Source organism: Lissotriton helveticus, chromosome 6 (assembly GCF_964261635.1).
Source record: "Lissotriton helveticus chromosome 6, aLisHel1.1, whole genome shotgun sequence".
Taxonomy (NCBI): Eukaryota; Metazoa; Chordata; class Amphibia; order Caudata; family Salamandridae; genus Lissotriton; species Lissotriton helveticus.
This window is the reverse complement of record NC_136067.1, coordinates 1,357,038,956-1,357,055,364: the sequence shown is the minus strand read 5'-3', so window position 1 is coordinate 1,357,055,364 and position 16,409 is coordinate 1,357,038,956. Positions and strand designations below refer to the sequence as shown.

Genomic DNA, 16,409 nt, shown 5'->3' with positions numbered 1-16,409 from the left:
GAGCTCTGTGATTTCATTACAAGACCGATCAACATAAACAACAAAATATACGCAAAACTATTAGCTAATCTACTGCTTCCACTTATGCCTTTAGTTGTACGCCCTGATCAATCTGGTTTCATACCAGGAAGAGCCACATCACACAATCCATGCACGATATTTTCGGTCATGCATCAAATCAATCCCTCCTTACCAGCAGTGGTGGCTCTCCTAGACGCCACCAAGGAGTTTGATTCGCTATGTGGCCCTTCCTCTTCTCGCTCCTCGGGTGTTTGGGTTTCAGTGCTGGCTTTATCTACAAGATTTGAATGCTATATATCCTCCCCTGGCACGCATCAAAATAAACAGCCAAATCACTAGGCCCATCATGATGCCTCGGGCATGAAACAGGGATGCCCACTCTCCCCACTATATTTTGCCATTGCCATGGAACCGCAGGCGGCAAGGCTGCGACAACACCACACAGAGCGGAGCATTGGCTTTACGGCCAGAGGGCTAGTGGCGTCTATGTATGCCAACGATATTACTTTATACATTCACGAACCGCATAAGAATTTGGAACCCATGACGCGAGAAGCAATTTGTCTCGGTGGCTACTCGAGAATCCATATTAGCTGGTGCAACTCCGTATTGTTTCCCCTTACCGCAGCTATGCGTCCTTACCAAACAAAATACCCACTGAAATGGGCAACCAAACCAACTAAATATCTGGAATGTGGTTAAGCACAGATCCGGAAGAACTTTGGAGGGCGAAATATGGTTGTGCAGTAGAATGGCTTGAATCTAAGATCCAGATATGGAAAAAACTCCCGATTTCAATGGCTGGGGGTATTGCGATAGCTAAAATGGTAATCTTGCCCAAATTTCTATATCTATTGCTCAATATCCCGCTACACCTCACAGCACAGTTCTTTAAAAAATTACGCTCCACCTTGATAACGCTGACATGGGCAGTCCGACATACGAGGATTACATATAAAGCCCTGACACTGCCCTCTGCACTGGCAGAATGGGAGCCCCAGACTTTAAAATATATGTGAAAGACACACAATTGATGGACGTAATGCAGAACAAATCAAAACATTCATCCTCAGTCAAGAGATCTGGGTTAAATCCATCATTCTTTTGCTCACCATGCCAGCCCAGTTTAGACCTGGCCATATGCAAATCAGTCTTGACCCTGTGCCTCATGGGAGCAGTCCAGCCCGAACTGCCAAGCCAGGTCTTCACTGGACCATAAACAAGGATCCTAGGACTGGTTTCGGGGTTTCACCCCTCTACAGCCAGAATAGCTGGATTCCAGTGGCACAAAGCGCCCAGGACCCTCGTCTGGGTATACCTAGCGCACTTAGGGCGAGAAAGCAAAGGACACACAATTGATGGTCGGAATGCAGAACAAATCAAAACATTCACCCCCAGTCAAGAGATCTGGGTCCTAGGATGGTTGTTTCCAGTCAAGGGAGGACCTGGCCTGGCAGTTCGGGCTGGACTGGTCCCATTGGGCACAGGGTCAAGACTGATTTGCATATGGCTGGGTCCAAACTGGAAAGGCATGGTGAGCAAAAAAACGATGGAGTTAGGCCCAGATCTCTGTACTGGGGTGAATTTATGACATTGTTCTGCATTCTGTCCATTTACTGTTGTTTTTGCATTTGTCACTCCGAGTGGGACGGGGATGCCCAGATGTGGGTCCCATGCTCTGTCAAGCTATCCTGGCTGATGAGGGCTAAAAAGCCCGAAACCGGTCCTAGGATGCTTATTTCCAGTCCAGGGAGGACCTGGCCTGGCAGTTCAGGCTGGACTGTTTCCATTGGGCACAGGGTCAAGACTGATTTGCATTTGGCTGGGTCCAAAATGGCAAGGTGAGCAAAAAAAACGATGGATTTAGGCCCAGATCTCTGTACTGGGGTGAATGTATGACATTGTTCTGCATTCTGTCCATCAATTGTTCTTTTTGCATTAAAGTTATTTGCGCTCAAGCAAGCTTTCTGCACTTCTGGCTCCCCCTACGCCGTTTCAGCCACATGGGGGGTAGTGGCGGTCGGTACTGAAGCACCCCCTACTGCCCTTAAGGCCTCCTGTGGAGACAGCCACAGGATAGTGGAATAAGTGTGATGTTACAGGTTTGGATGGGGGCTAAAGCAGTGCTCTTAGGTCCTGTCCTGGGGAGTGGGGTTGGGGAAGTTTGTTGGGGTGTTTTGGGGGGGGGGGGTATAGCTGCAACGATGGGGGGGGGGTAGGTTGACTCTGTTGAGGTGGAGGGGGGATGGCAGCGATGGGGTCGTTACCTGATTTGAAGTGCCTCACATGGAATGTTCGTGGACTAAAGACTGTGTCAAAGAGATACAAGGTGCACGCCTATCTGGTGAGGAGGGGTGTTCAAATTGCTATGTTGCAGGAAACTCATTTAACCAAACAAGAATGTGATGCATTACAGAAAAGGTGGCGTGGCCTTGTGTTTGGTACCTCTTATTCAGCGTTCGCGAGGGGGGTGCTGGTATGGATCAGGGCGGGGATCCCTTTCCAGGTCACGAGTCAATTGGTGGACCCTGGGGGTTGGTTTGTGGCGGTGGAGGGGAGGCTATATGGCCGTGAGGTGGCCTTGTGTAGTGTTTATGCCCCCAATGTTGATCAGGCCCGATATTTTGATGTTCTCACGGGCTCGCTGGCCCACTTTCTGGCAGGCCCCATTATACTAGGAGGAGACTTTAATTCAATCACCGATATTGCATGGGATAGATCACACCCGCCGCTGGCCGACTCCCCGGTGCGCAAACTGTCAGAGCGTAGGAGGGACTGGCAAGAGCGATGGGACCTGCTGGATGTGTGGAGACCACAACATCCTAATATTAGGGATTACTCCTTCTACTCGGCACTGCACGCTCTACATGTCAGGATAGATTCCATACTGTGTAGCGCCCCCATAGCAGCCATGGTGACAAACACTGAATACCTTGCTAAGACCATTTCGGACCACAATCCCTTGCTGATGGCGGTAAGATGGCAGAGGGCGAGGTCTGCGATCCCGACATGGAGGCTGCGGCCGGATACTCTAGAGGACTTGGTGTTTGGTGACAGGGTCAACCAGGGTATAGCGCTTTATTTCAATGAGAACGAGGGCTCGGCCGCCACGAGATCGATAGAGTGGGACGCAATGAAAGTGGTGGTGAGGGGTGTATGCATGGGCAGCTTCTCGAATGTACGGACGACTGTCCTAGCGGATCTGGAGAAGGCGGAATGTGTGCTGAGAGAGATTGAGCGATGCAGGCCTGAGCGGCCTGATCTGCAGGACCGATTGCTGGAAGCGAAGGAGGTGGTGGCGAGGGAAACGGAGAGACTGCGATGCTATGACTATAAGCTATACCTCACAAAAGTCCATGCGGAACGGGATAAGGTGGGCACACTGCTTGCGAAACTTGCTAACCCGGAACCACGGAGTGGCCCAATTATGTGTATCAGATCCGACACGGGGGAGGTGGTCCACTCTCCAACGGCAATATTGCAGCGCTTTCAGTCGTATTATACGGGCCTCTATGATACTCAGTTGGAGGCAGGGCCCTCCGAAATAAGTGACTATTTACGTACGGTGCAGCTCCCGGTGCTGGATGAGGGGACGGCGAAGGACTTGGGCGGCCCGATCTCCTTAATGGAGATCCGAGGGGCTATTAAGCAGATGGCCAGAAACAAGACGCCGGGGGTAGATGGCCTGCCAATTGAGTTTTATGCGAAGTACGTTGATGTATTGGTGCCCAGGCTACTGGCAGTATACTCGGAGGCGGTGACTCTGGGGCACCTCCCCGCCTCCATGAGAGAGGCGCTGGTGGTGCCGCTTCTGAAACCAGGTAGGGATGCGCTGGAGGTGACGTCATACAGACCCCTCTCTATGCTGACGGTGGACTACAAGACCTTGAGCCGTATTTTGGCCACCAGACTGCTACCTCACATGACCATGCTGGTACACGATGACCAAGCAGGGTTCATCCCTACTAGAAACACGGCCATTAACACCCGCAGGCTGATCCGTATACTGCAGGGGGCCTTGAGCTCGGCTCTGCGTCAGCTGTCTTGTCGGTGGATATTGAGAAGGCTTTTGATAGCCTTGAATGGTGTTACCTAGATGGGGTACTGGAGAAGTTCGGACTAGGTGAGGGGTTTGGACGTTGGACGGAAGTTCTCTATTCCTCTGCCACCGCTAGGGTGCGACTGGGGTCACTCATATCATCTGCTTATCCGGTACGCAGAGGAACTAGGCAGGGATGCTCGCTCTCTCCCCTTCTGTTCGCTCTCGCGATGGAACCACTGGCGGCGCAGGCCAGGATGGGGGAGTCCTTTAACGGAATCCACTATAGAGGGAGTACTCACTACATCTCGTTGTATGAGATGACCTGTTGCTGTATTTGGAGGACATGGAGGCGGCTTTAAGTGGGGCCATGGGGCTGCTCTCCTCCTTCGGCGGGTTGTCGGGACTTAAGGTGAACTGGGCTAAGACTTGTGTTTTCCCACTGCGACCGGATATCCAATGCTCTCCTCTTGCAGTAGACGTGATCTGGGCGGACAGATGCTTTACGTACCTGGGAGTCCGGATCTATCATGACACGGCGAGCCTCCTAGAGGGCAATATAGGGCGGTGTATCAGGGGATTGCGTGGCTGTATGTCCTTCTGGGCCTCCCTCCCTTTGTCGGTGCAGGGTAGAGTGGCATTGTTAAAAATGGTAGCTCTCCCTCGACTGCTGTATTACTTCAGAACATTGCCTATCTGGATCCCACAGCGGATCTTTAGGGACCTCAGGTCGTTGGTTATTGAGTTCCTGTAGGAGAGTAGGGTCTGCAATCCTATGATCACCCAGATTTTTGCTTTTTGCTGCACTGGTTTACGACTTTCCCTGGCTGTGGGCCTGCTAATCAGACCCACAGCCTAGCTGTTCTCTCTATCCAAATTGTACTCAGGTACTGAATTGGCACTGGGCCCTCTCCAAGTCCCTGTACCCAGGGCTGAGGTGTACCCAGAAGTCTCCCAGGGGCTGAAGCATGTATTATGCCACCCCTGGGCTGACTAACTAAAACTGACACAACTGGCTGCACGACAGCTGGGGCAAGGTGGTGTACTCACCCTTTGCTTTAGATATAGTATACCTATATCTAACCCTAAGATGGACACACAGATCTCCTATCAGTCACTCCTATGGCAGGCCTTAACAATCCTGAAGGCAGAGTGCTTGGAATCGTGTGAGATGGTGCTCTGGCATGAGCTGAGCCTGTCTGCGGCTTTCGGGATCCATCCCTTAGCCGTTTCCATGATATCGCATACCATATACTCTTAAGTGCATTATAATCCTCGCGGTTATATGCCAACTCTGGTATCGCTTTATCAAAACATGTCGAGTAAGGTGTCATACGAATTGGAATACTAACCCCTCGCCAATTCTGGCGACGGGGTTAGCATTCCACCCTTCTAGAGGGACACGACATGTATGTAACCCCTAACCCCGGTTAAAGTCAGACATAGCCTCAGCTCCACAAAATGGATGCTGCCACCGAGACACAAGTCTGCCCTCCTGCTGCTGGGAGCCCTCCCAGAGCAGGAGGCAAGGACAAAGGGTTTCCTGCCAGGGGCGGTGCCAGCACCGTCCCAGACAGGGTTTTGTGTATTCCAGGTAGGCAGGGCTACAGAGGAAGGTGACTGCAAGTGGCACCCCGGTGCTCACTGTGCATAGGCCGGCTGAAACCAGTTCCAGGGGCACTCCAGCCCCTGGCCTGGGGAAAGCCCGCCAAGGAAGTGGGTGTAACCACCCCCCTCCTGGTCCCACCCCTAGGGCAGGACTTAGTCGCGTGCCAGCCCCCTTTTTCCCAGATAAAGGTAGAGACTGGCCCCCTTCCAAATCAGATCATCTTTGGAATCAAGATACCACTTTCCACGAAAGGACTTCACGATTTCTTCCTCAAGATTCTCCCTTGTGGCTAAGGAGTAGTCACCCTGCATCCGCAGGCACCATCCAAGAACACTGCGGTCTGCTGCACGTCCTTCCTCCGGAATCCGACTGCCCAGCTCGACGAGACCCGGCTTCCCTGGCACCTCTGACCTCTACCCACCTCTACAGCACAGCTGAGAACCGTGGGTGCGACGAGACCTCGAGGGACCGGCCATCGCCAAGACTGCACGACTTCTGCACAGCAAGCCCACCGAGTAATTTCCTGGTGAGTGCTTTGGGGTCCGAGAAGCCCCCACCCTGAGCAGCTCCAGCACCGAAGAGCAGCCCCCCAGCATCTCCACGATCGGCGTGGGGCCCTTCTGCTTTTTGCTGCTCACCGCGTTGTTTGGCTACTAGCCGGCTGGCTTGTGGCCTTCTGAACGACGCCCGACGACAACACTGCTGCTAGTCTGGTTGCTCCAGACTGGCCCTTGCTTCCCTCCATCGGAGAAGTACCCTGGACCCTCCTGGTCCGGCTAAGACGCCATTTTAGGTACACCGCGTGGGCCTTGCATTTGCCAAGACTTGTTGCCCAATCCTGGGTCCAGCGACGTCGACAGCAAGAACCTTCGTGGGACAGCTCGCACCTCCATCCTGGTCGCCGACAACGCCTCCTGGTCCGAGAGACTGCAGAGCCCAGCAGCGCCCACTCACCTGACTGCGGTGACTTCGCCCGGTGCCATCCTGGTGCCCACTTAATCACTGGCTAGTGATTCAAGAACTTGGTCCCCTCTGCTTTCAGGTTTCCTTCTTCCTTGATCCAGGCTTGGATCCATCGAACTTTCCTTCACTGGTCGCCTGCCAGCAACTTCCTTCTTCCAGGCTCCTGGTCCGGCACGAGGATTCCCGACGTCTCTTCAGACCTATGCAGCTGCAGCCCCTGGGCTAGGTAACTTCGGCATTTCGGTGCCCCAGCATAGCCTCACTATCCAAGGGTCAGGATCCACTGTCGTTTTCTTCCTACCAGGTCGGGTTCGCCCGTAAACACTAACTTTGTGAATTCTAGCTTCCATAGACTTTGTCCCGCATCCCGCGTGAGAGTGCACACTCTGCACCCAAGTTCCCTAGGCCTCCTGCTAGTAATCTAAAGGTTCAGTAGTCCAGTCCTAGCGATCCCAAAGCCTCTGAGAATCGTTACTTACCTGCTAGTAATTCGCATTCCACTTTTAGAGTATATGGTTTTTCGTGCCCCTCGGGCATTTGTGTATAACGTGCTAACTTAAGTATTTTTATAAGAGTTTTGTTGTGTGCTTAGCACCCTGTCCTCATAAAGAGTACAGGGTTGTTGTGATTCTAATAAATACATTGTTTATTTTCATAACACTTGTGTGGTGTCCTTTCACTGGGTGTTCAAGGGGTAATGTGATGGTAAAACAGCTGGCTTAACACGCCCTCTAGAGTCTTAGCCTTAGACTGCTCGTATCCATGCTACTAGGATAGCTGGTCTATAAGGTTGACTTACAACCAATCATCAATAAGGGTTGTTTGGACTGATATATAGTGATCACTAGAATAGTGAGCACTGCACATCAGGCCAACTTCTCACAGTTCCTCTGTGGGCAAGGCAGACGTAGGGTGGCGCTGCACACCATGACTAGACCCAAGCTCGAGGGAGGGATGGCAGTGCCGGATTTCGAACTATACTACCTGGCAGCCCAGCTCCAGGTTCTGACACAGAATGTCGCTAGGGAATTTAGGGGCCCTGAATGGATTCGTGGGACGGGTATCCAGAGGCACGTGCTCTCCTATATAGTTATGCAACAGAGACTGGCATTAAGCGAGCTCACCTTAGAGGAAAAAACCCTCCGGTTGTGCTGGAATAGGAGCCTGAAACGTGCACGGGCTGCGCGACCTTATGCCCCGGAGATCCCTCTCGGGATGCTGACGGCGCTGCTGCACGGGGGAGATTGGTCTCCGCTGTTGGACTGGGATGAGCTGGGCCTACAGGTCATAGGTGATTTGTTTGCGGAGGGAGTAATGGCCCCGTTTGAGGTGCTGCAGGAGCAATTTGGCCTCCCAGATGGGGGTTATCTCCTGCATGCGGCGATCTCTGCAGCGATGCAAAAACACTGGAAGGTGGGACTGACGGAGCCGGATACGACCATGGCTTGCCAGTACGTGGTGATGGCCGCGGGTACGATCAAGGCGGTAACCTGTCTCCAATCACGGATGTTGAACGAAGGGCTAGAACCGCGCACGGCGCTGAAGACCAGATGGGAGGAAAGTGTAGGCAAGCCTATTCCGGATGCAGAGTGGGGCCACATTATAGCAAGAACATGGAAGGGTAGTAGGAATGCTAGATTCCAACAGGTACATTTTTTCCTTTTGCATAGAGCTTATCTGACCCCGGGAAGCTCCGCGGGCACTTTCAAGTGCAGGACGCGGCATGCCCGAGGTGTTCGGCACCGGAGGCTGAACTGGATCATATGGTGTGGGACTGCCCAAAGCTGGGTACGTATTGGCCTGAGGTGGGTGCACTTCTGAACACGATCACAGGATAGGGAAGTGGAATTTGACAAGGCTGCATGCCTATTACTTTGGTTTCCTCACACAGCGAAAACGAAAGTCACAAGCAAATTCATAGATCTGGGGCTCATGTTGGCCCAGAGGGAGGTTACATGGCGCTGGAAAACCAAGGAAGGTTGTTGAAATGGTCAAGGTGCGAGAGTGTACTGAGAATGCGGCAGGCCACCAGAATGGGGAATGAGAGGAGCCTGGAGACGGCTAGGGCTTGGGAGACGATTGTGCAGGCCTTGTGTGATTATTTGACAGGAGATGAGGAGGAGAGACTTTCGGAGACTGAGGTTCCATGAGACCAGAGGCACGAACGCTTAATCATTATTGATGGCGCGCCATTCTGTCCAAAACCCACAATTACAACCCACGTCAGCAGCAGTTAGGGGGAGGGGGGTATAGGGGAGTTCTTTGACCAACTCGGTAGGGATAGGAACGCAGGTAGCGATGGGTAGGGGACATGGAATGTCGACATAATAGTGTATTAGCGGGACCCTACTCCGCAGATCCGGTGGGTCCTTGTGTTGCTCACATGGTAAGAACGGCTCCTCCAGGGGGTGTCTAGGGGGAGAGGGGGAGTTGTTGAGGGGAAACAAAAAAGCGGATGCATCATTATGTTGTTGACCAGAAACCCCTCTGTATTATACTAGGAGACCTTTTGTTGGACTTTGAAGTTGCGCCGCCCAGCCTCCGGGATGTGGGCTGATGGGCTGTGTACAACCCTGAGAATGTATGGTACCTTGTATTGAGGGGGTGATGATGGTTGATTTCACCCGGCGTTTTGTCCATATTTCTGCATAATTCTGCAATAAAAACAATTTAAAAAAACCAGGCCTCCCCTTGGCAACTAACCACAGCACTAATCCAAACGTACAAAGCACCTAAGGATGCAATAAGTACGGTGGAATGCGTGCGCTGGACGTGGGAAGGCATCCGCAGACAGACAGGCTTCGATACGCTATACGCACCATTCATAGCACTGGCTGAGAACCCCGTCTTCCCCCACTGCATAATAAAGGGATGGCACGCCGAGCCAAAGTATTCGGCATACATACATTGACTGATTTATACCCATATGGACAGTTATTTCCCCATTCACTGGTACAATCATGTGCACAATTACACCACTAGACACATTATTATATTATCAACTTAGAGTGACCTGTAGAAACACAAACAGGGTGTTCCCAGGCACCCCCCCCCCCAATCGGCTAACGAGGCGTTCGAATATGTACATACAGCAGCATCATCTCACAAATGAATAACCAGACTCTATTCACTAACACTAGCAGCCTCTCCACTAGACACTGCGTGAGCTCAGCAGGCCTGGGAAACAGATATGGGCACGTATATGCCCAAGGACCAATGGCAATATTGCTGTAGCCAAACCAAGCGACTTTCTCCGAACTACAGATTGTGGCTAATACATTTTAAATATCTACATAGACTATACTGCACCCCAGTGGGCCTCTATAAGATGGGCCTGGCTTATGATGCAAGATGCTTGTGGTGCTCCGTAACGGAAGCCTCATTTTTGCACCTGGCCTGGACATGCCCGCTGATGAAGGACTACTGGTGTGATATATACACAATAGGTGCCAGCACACTAGCCCTCCTTAACACCAGCTTTGACTACATGTTTATTAGGCTATGTAAAGGAGCTCCCTAAAACGCATTGATGATTAATTGCGATGCTACTACTGCTAGCCAAGTGTAGAGTGGCAATTCACTGAGGTCAGATGCACTTGACCACATTTTGGGACCGCCTGCCCCCCAGCAAGCCGCCCACACAACATCTGCGACCCACTTATAACATACCTTCGCCAACTAGAGGATGCCGAAATAAACCCACACTCCCTAGCGCACAATCATAACACAAAGCACACCGAGACTCGGCGGGAAGAGAAACCATGAGGTCGCCTGTGTGCACAAGAGAATGGACCCCCACACACTACCCGGTCCAGCTAGATTTAGAATAACTGTATGTACCACTGTGTATAATGTCGTTATGCATTTGTGCCAAACTTTTGCTGCAATTGAGCATTACCAACTTACTGTCTCAGAATGACACTAATTGTATGCCTCCGTTGAGCTATGAATAAAGCATTAATAAAAAAAAAGGAAAATGAACACATTTGATCTTTGTGAACCTTTCATGGCTATTTTATTAATTTAACACTGTTCCTACAACTATAGTGTATTCCTAAATTTCACGGGCATACTTCAATTTTCAATGGTCGTGATGAACAATATAAACATGTTATAGGAAATGTGCGAGCATTTTCATCACATCCAAAAGCAGGCAGTACCAAAAATGTTTTATATTTTCATTGGGCACAGGGTTAAGACTGATTTGCATATGGCTTAGTTCATTCTGTCCATCAATTGTTCTTTTTGCATTTGTCACCCCGAGTGGGTCGGGTATGCCAGACGTGGGTCCCACGCTCTCCATGCCACTGGAGTCAAGATACCCTTGCTGATGATGGCTGAAAGCCCGAAACCGGACCTAGGATGCTTGTTTCCAGTCCAGGGAGGACCTGGCCTGGCAGTTCAGGCTGGACTATTCCCACTGGGCGCAGGGTCAAGACTTATTCGCCTATAGCGGAGTCCAAACTGGAATGGCATGGTGAGCAAAAAAAAACCGATGGATTTAGGCCCAGATCTCTGTACTGGGGTGAATGTATGACATTGTTCTGCAGTCTGTCCATCAATTGTTCTTTTTGCATTTATATTTTTCTTGGGCATACCCAAATGCTCCTATGCTATAAACAAATGTTTAACGTCACCCTTTTCCCATGTTTGAAGCTTTAAGCACTGAACCTGGGAAACATCCTTTACAACGCAACTTTTACCACGCAGTGCCCCTACGACGCAACTTTTACAACGCAAACCATTACAACGCATTGCGCTGGGGGGCGGTCTAGGATAGGGAATAGATTTAATTTACTATCCAACACCTTCCCTAGTGTCCACGGGGACTGGAGTTGGAATAGTAAATTAAACTATTCACTATCCAGCGCCCCAAAGCGCTATGCGTGGTAAAAGCATGCATTGTAATGTCATACATCCCTGAACCTTTATCTTCAGGACTGGAATAATTTATTTAGATAGATTATGGGTGGTTAATGCTTGCACATAATATACCATGCAATAGATGTTAAAGTCAAATGTTCTATGCAAATTAGTAGGGCAGAGGGAACAGTCTGATAAGAACATTGGGGCCTCTTTCTTACGAACCTTCACACTTTCTTCTTTTTTTACAGTTTTCTTTTGCTTGACTTGATCCTGGTAAACTTTGTAATTCACATATTCCTTTTTAGGAGGCTGAAACAAGAAAAATTGCCAAGATTAATGAGTGTTTGTATAGAATAAAAGAGCAAAACAATGGAAATCATCTCAGCAGAGATATTTAATAATAATGATACCCCAATAGGGCAACCACAAATCATCAAGTAAGAATATTATTGAAAGTTTGATTCAAAACAAGGACATCATAACTCAAGAGGAAGGCATTTGGAGCTGGAAGGCTTCAACCAGATATACTTGGTCTTGATTTATGTTCCGGTTATTCCTCAGCACTGACCACATTTTTATAAAATGGGCGTGTAGCATAGGTCTTAGTTTTATGTTAATTGAAAAGTGATTTCTTTACACTTTAGGAATTCCAGCAATTTACTAAATGCCTTCTGTTGTGGACTGACTTTTAGCTAGTTACATAAAGGATGTTTGCATCAGCTTACCTATCTGACGGGGGTAAAACAATAAGGACAGTGCATCGGTAAACAAAGGAGTTTGTTAAACTACCCATAGAATCAGCAGAGGTCACTGCAGTGGCCCCATTTGTACATTCCCATTGTGATCTTTTCTATTGAGATGCCTCCTTTCACAGTGGCTAACCATTCAGGTGCCTTAGACGCTTATCAAAGGTAGGAACATGGAGTACCTAGGTCATATCATTCTAACCCTTAAACAGGTTGTTGGCTTTTTGAGGCCAAATAGATCCATTAAAAAAAATGGTACTGAAAAACAAGGCCCACTACAGACGAAGCTGCAATTTTTAAATATAAAATTAAAGAAACCTTACTATATGAGTAATTAACGCACATAAAAGACTCCTTGAAACACTACTTAGAAGTGGTGAGGCTGGCCAGGTATGGAGACCGCGGAGTTCTGGAGCACGTCCCCATAGAGGCTGCCAATGTCACCCTCTGGATCGAGGGACAGTGGCAGGCCGGTGTCCAACAACTGGGTCTGTCAGGGCCACGTCGGCAGAGGTCCGGGACAGACCTGCCAAATGCTGCCAGAGATTAAGGCACTGTTAACCTCACGGGCCTGAGTCAGTCAAGATGGCGGTGGTGCGAAAGTGACTGCCGCATGGCGGGGTCGGAGAAGAAGATGATGGTAACTTGAGAGATCAGGGTATACTGTCAACCTGGGGCACTCATCCGACATTCAAAGGTGGAGAGAGCAGCCATGACAGAATAAAAGGAGGGAGAGAGCAGCCATGACAGAATACAAGGAGGGAGCTATCAGGCTGGCAATTTCAGGGATATACTTTATATTTTACTAAGATGGAGGCCTTTTCAGGCAGAGTGCGGACGGTGGAGCAAACTACTCAAAGAAGAGGGCAAGTGGGAATATTGGAGTACACCTGAGCCTAGACTGAGTCTGAACTGGTCACCACTGCAGACTTTCTAGACTGGTGCGGTACTTACTCTATTTAACACGGAGCGCCAACTTGAGGCTTTTGGAAATGCACACTGTGGGGCACAATTATGCAGTTAAATGTCAAAAGTGAGCGACAGAAGGGGGAATGTTGCTTAGCCACTTAAGCTGGCAGCTGCAAACTTGAGTGGTTCTGCGCCGTCTGTCTCATCTTGCAATCTAATAAGCTACATATTGCAGTCCGCTGCGCGCTAAGGGAGCGACCCTTGACCCTGGTTTCAGGCCAGGTCGCCCCTCCACCGCGCTAGCACATCCTGCTAGTGCTGTGACCCTGTGCCCGGTGCCTCACTGCTGCTGCCGCCGGTTCGATCCCTGGTGGTCCAGTGATCGTAAGCTCTGCCTCCTTCTATCTCTCTACTGCATCACTAATTTATTGTATTGTATTTCCTTTTTGCGTTCTGTGTCCTGCTGCGTCTGTTTGTAGTTATTGTATTTCCCTTTCGCATCCTGTGCCCGTCCCACTGTAGTTGTCCCCCCGCCGTTGCTCCTTCGTTCCCGCCGCTGCGTCCCCTGCGGCCCCTTCCCCTGACCCCCGATTGGTCCCCGCTCCCCCTCCCAGCTGCTCCTCCTTCCCTCGACCCCTACATAATGCAGGCAGCTTCGTGGCCGAGCCGCTGGCGCGCCAAAGGCACGCCTAAGGCAAGCCCGTCTGCGCCCGTCCGCGCCGGGACCGCGCCCAGGGCCAGAACTCCTGGCCCCCGCCGGAACCAAGGAACCCGACTGAAATACGACACCGCCGCCCTCAACGCACTCAACACCGGACGACCATCGGCCTGCTACCGAGCCACCCCGAAGCGCACACATGGACCCTTCACCTGCCTCACCTGCCTCCGAACCTGCACACCGCCCGCCGGACCTGAAATCAGCAACAACAACCTCAAGTGCATCCTCCTCAACTCACGCTCCGTCCACAAGCACGCCGTTGAACTCTGGGACCTCTTCGACTCAACGGCACCAGACGTCGCCTTTCTCACAGAGACCTGGATGAATGCATCCTCAGCCCCAGATATTGCCATAGCCATCCCGGATGGTTACAAGATCACCCGAAAGGACCGCACCAACCAAACCGGAGGAGGAATCGCCATCATCTACAAAAACACCATCAACATCACGACCAACGCCGAAGACACACTCTTCGCCGCCGAACACCTACATTTCCAAATTCACATCGACCCCAAGACCACCCTAAGAGGAACACTCCTCTACAGACCCCCAGGCCCGCACACTCAATTCAGCGAAACCATCACCGACTTCATCAGCCCGCACGCCCTAGCCTCACCAGAAAACATCCTCCTAGGGGACCTGAACTTCCACCTGGAGAAAAACAACCACAACAACACCACCACCCTGCTCGACAACCTGGCCAACCTCAGACTCAGGCAACTGGTGGACACACCCACCCACCTCGCCGGTCACACGCTCGACCCCATCTTCTCCGCCAGCAACCACGTCGCCTTCAGCCACTCCACAGAACTACACTCGACCGACCACAGATGCATCCACTTCACCTTCAAAAAGAATACACCCCACCGCTGCACACAACAAATCCCCTGCAGATGCTGGAGCAAAATCACCACAGACCAGCTCCTCTCATCACTGAGCCAGAACCCGCCAGCCGACACCTCCGGCCCCAATGACGCAGCCAACAACCTCGCTCAATGGATCACTAACTGCGCCGACGACCTCGCTCCACTGAAGAACCCCTCCGGCAAGACCGACAACAGACAAACCTCATGGTTCACAGACGCCCTCAGAGAATCAAGAAATCCTGCCGGACCCTCGAAAAAACCTGGCTCCACGATCGGACCACAGGAAACATGACAGCCCTCAAGAACGCCACCCGCAAACACCACCAGCTGATCCGCACGACCAAAAAGACATCATTCAAAGAGCGACTAGACAACAACACCCACAACAGCAAGGAACTCTTCAGCATTGTCAAAGAGCTCTCCAAACCCAGCGCCAGCAAGAACGACATCACACCGTCACAAGACCTCTGCAACTCCCTCGCCACATTCTTCCACCGTAAGATCGCAGATATACATGACGGCTTCGGATCCCATTCTCCGCCTCCAGCCACCGAACCAAAGACCCTCACCACCACCATCAGCGCTAGGACCCCCATCTGCACTGAAGATACCACGCACATCATGAACACCATCCACTCCGGATCCCCCTCGGACCCATGCCCCCATCACATCTTCAACAAAGCTGACAACATCATCGCACCCCACCTCCGGAACGTCATAAACAACTCCTTCATGTCAGCCACCTTCCCTGAAAGCTGAAAGCACGCCGAAATCAACACCCTTCTGAAAAAACCCACAGCGGACCCCAAAGACCTCAAGAACTTCCAAACCCATCTCCCTTCTTCCCTTCCTGGCTAAAGTCATCGAGAAAACCGTCAATAAACAGCTGGCTGCCTTCCTCGAGACGAACAACTCACTCGACCCATCACAGTCCGGATTTCGAGCCAACCACAGCACCGAGACCGCCCTCATCGCATCCACCGACGACATCAAAACCCTGATGGACAACGGAGAAACAACCGCCCTCCTTCTCCTAGACCTCGCGGCAGCTTTTGACACCGTCTGCCACCGCACCCTGATTACTCGCCTCTTCCACACCGGGATCCAAGGAAAAGCCCTGGAATGGATCACCTGCTTCCTCTCCGACAGAACCCAGAGAGTCCGCCTCCCTCCCTTCCGCTCAACGGCCACCAAGATCATCTGCGGCGTACCCCAAGGCTCCTCACTCAGCCCAACACTCTTCAACATCTACATGAGTCCCCTCGCCGCCATCGCACGCAAACACAACATCAACATCATCTCCTACGCCGGCGACACCCAACTGATATTCTCCCTCACCAAGGACCCAGCCACCGCCAAAACCAACCTCCAGGAAGGAATGAAAGACGTCGCAGAATGGATGAAGCTCAGTCGCCTGAAGCTGAACTCAGACAAGACGGAGATCCTCATCCTCGGACACTCCCCCTCCGCCTAAGACGACTCCTGGTGGCCCACAGCACTGGGCTCCGCACCATCTCCCACTGACCACGCACGTAACCTGGGATTCATCCTGGACTCCTCCTTCTCAATGACCAAGCAAGTCAACGCCGTCTCATCATCCTGCTTCAACACCCTACGCATGCTCCGAAAAATGTTCCGATGGATCCCCACCAGAAAAACAGTCACCCAGGCC

General features: G+C 51.3%; 1 protein-coding gene across 1 annotated transcript in view; it reads right to left on the bottom strand.

Moving 5' to 3' along the window:
- Positions 1-16,409, bottom strand: part of FSAF1 (40S small subunit processome assembly factor 1) — a 201,014-nt gene that overhangs the window by 78,041 nt on the left and 106,564 nt on the right. Inside the window, exon 5 of the mRNA XM_078649087.1 lies at positions 11,721-11,807. Within this exon, the coding sequence (XP_078505213.1) occupies positions 11,721-11,807 (87 nt within the window). The remainder of the gene's footprint in view (positions 1-11,720; positions 11,808-16,409) is intronic.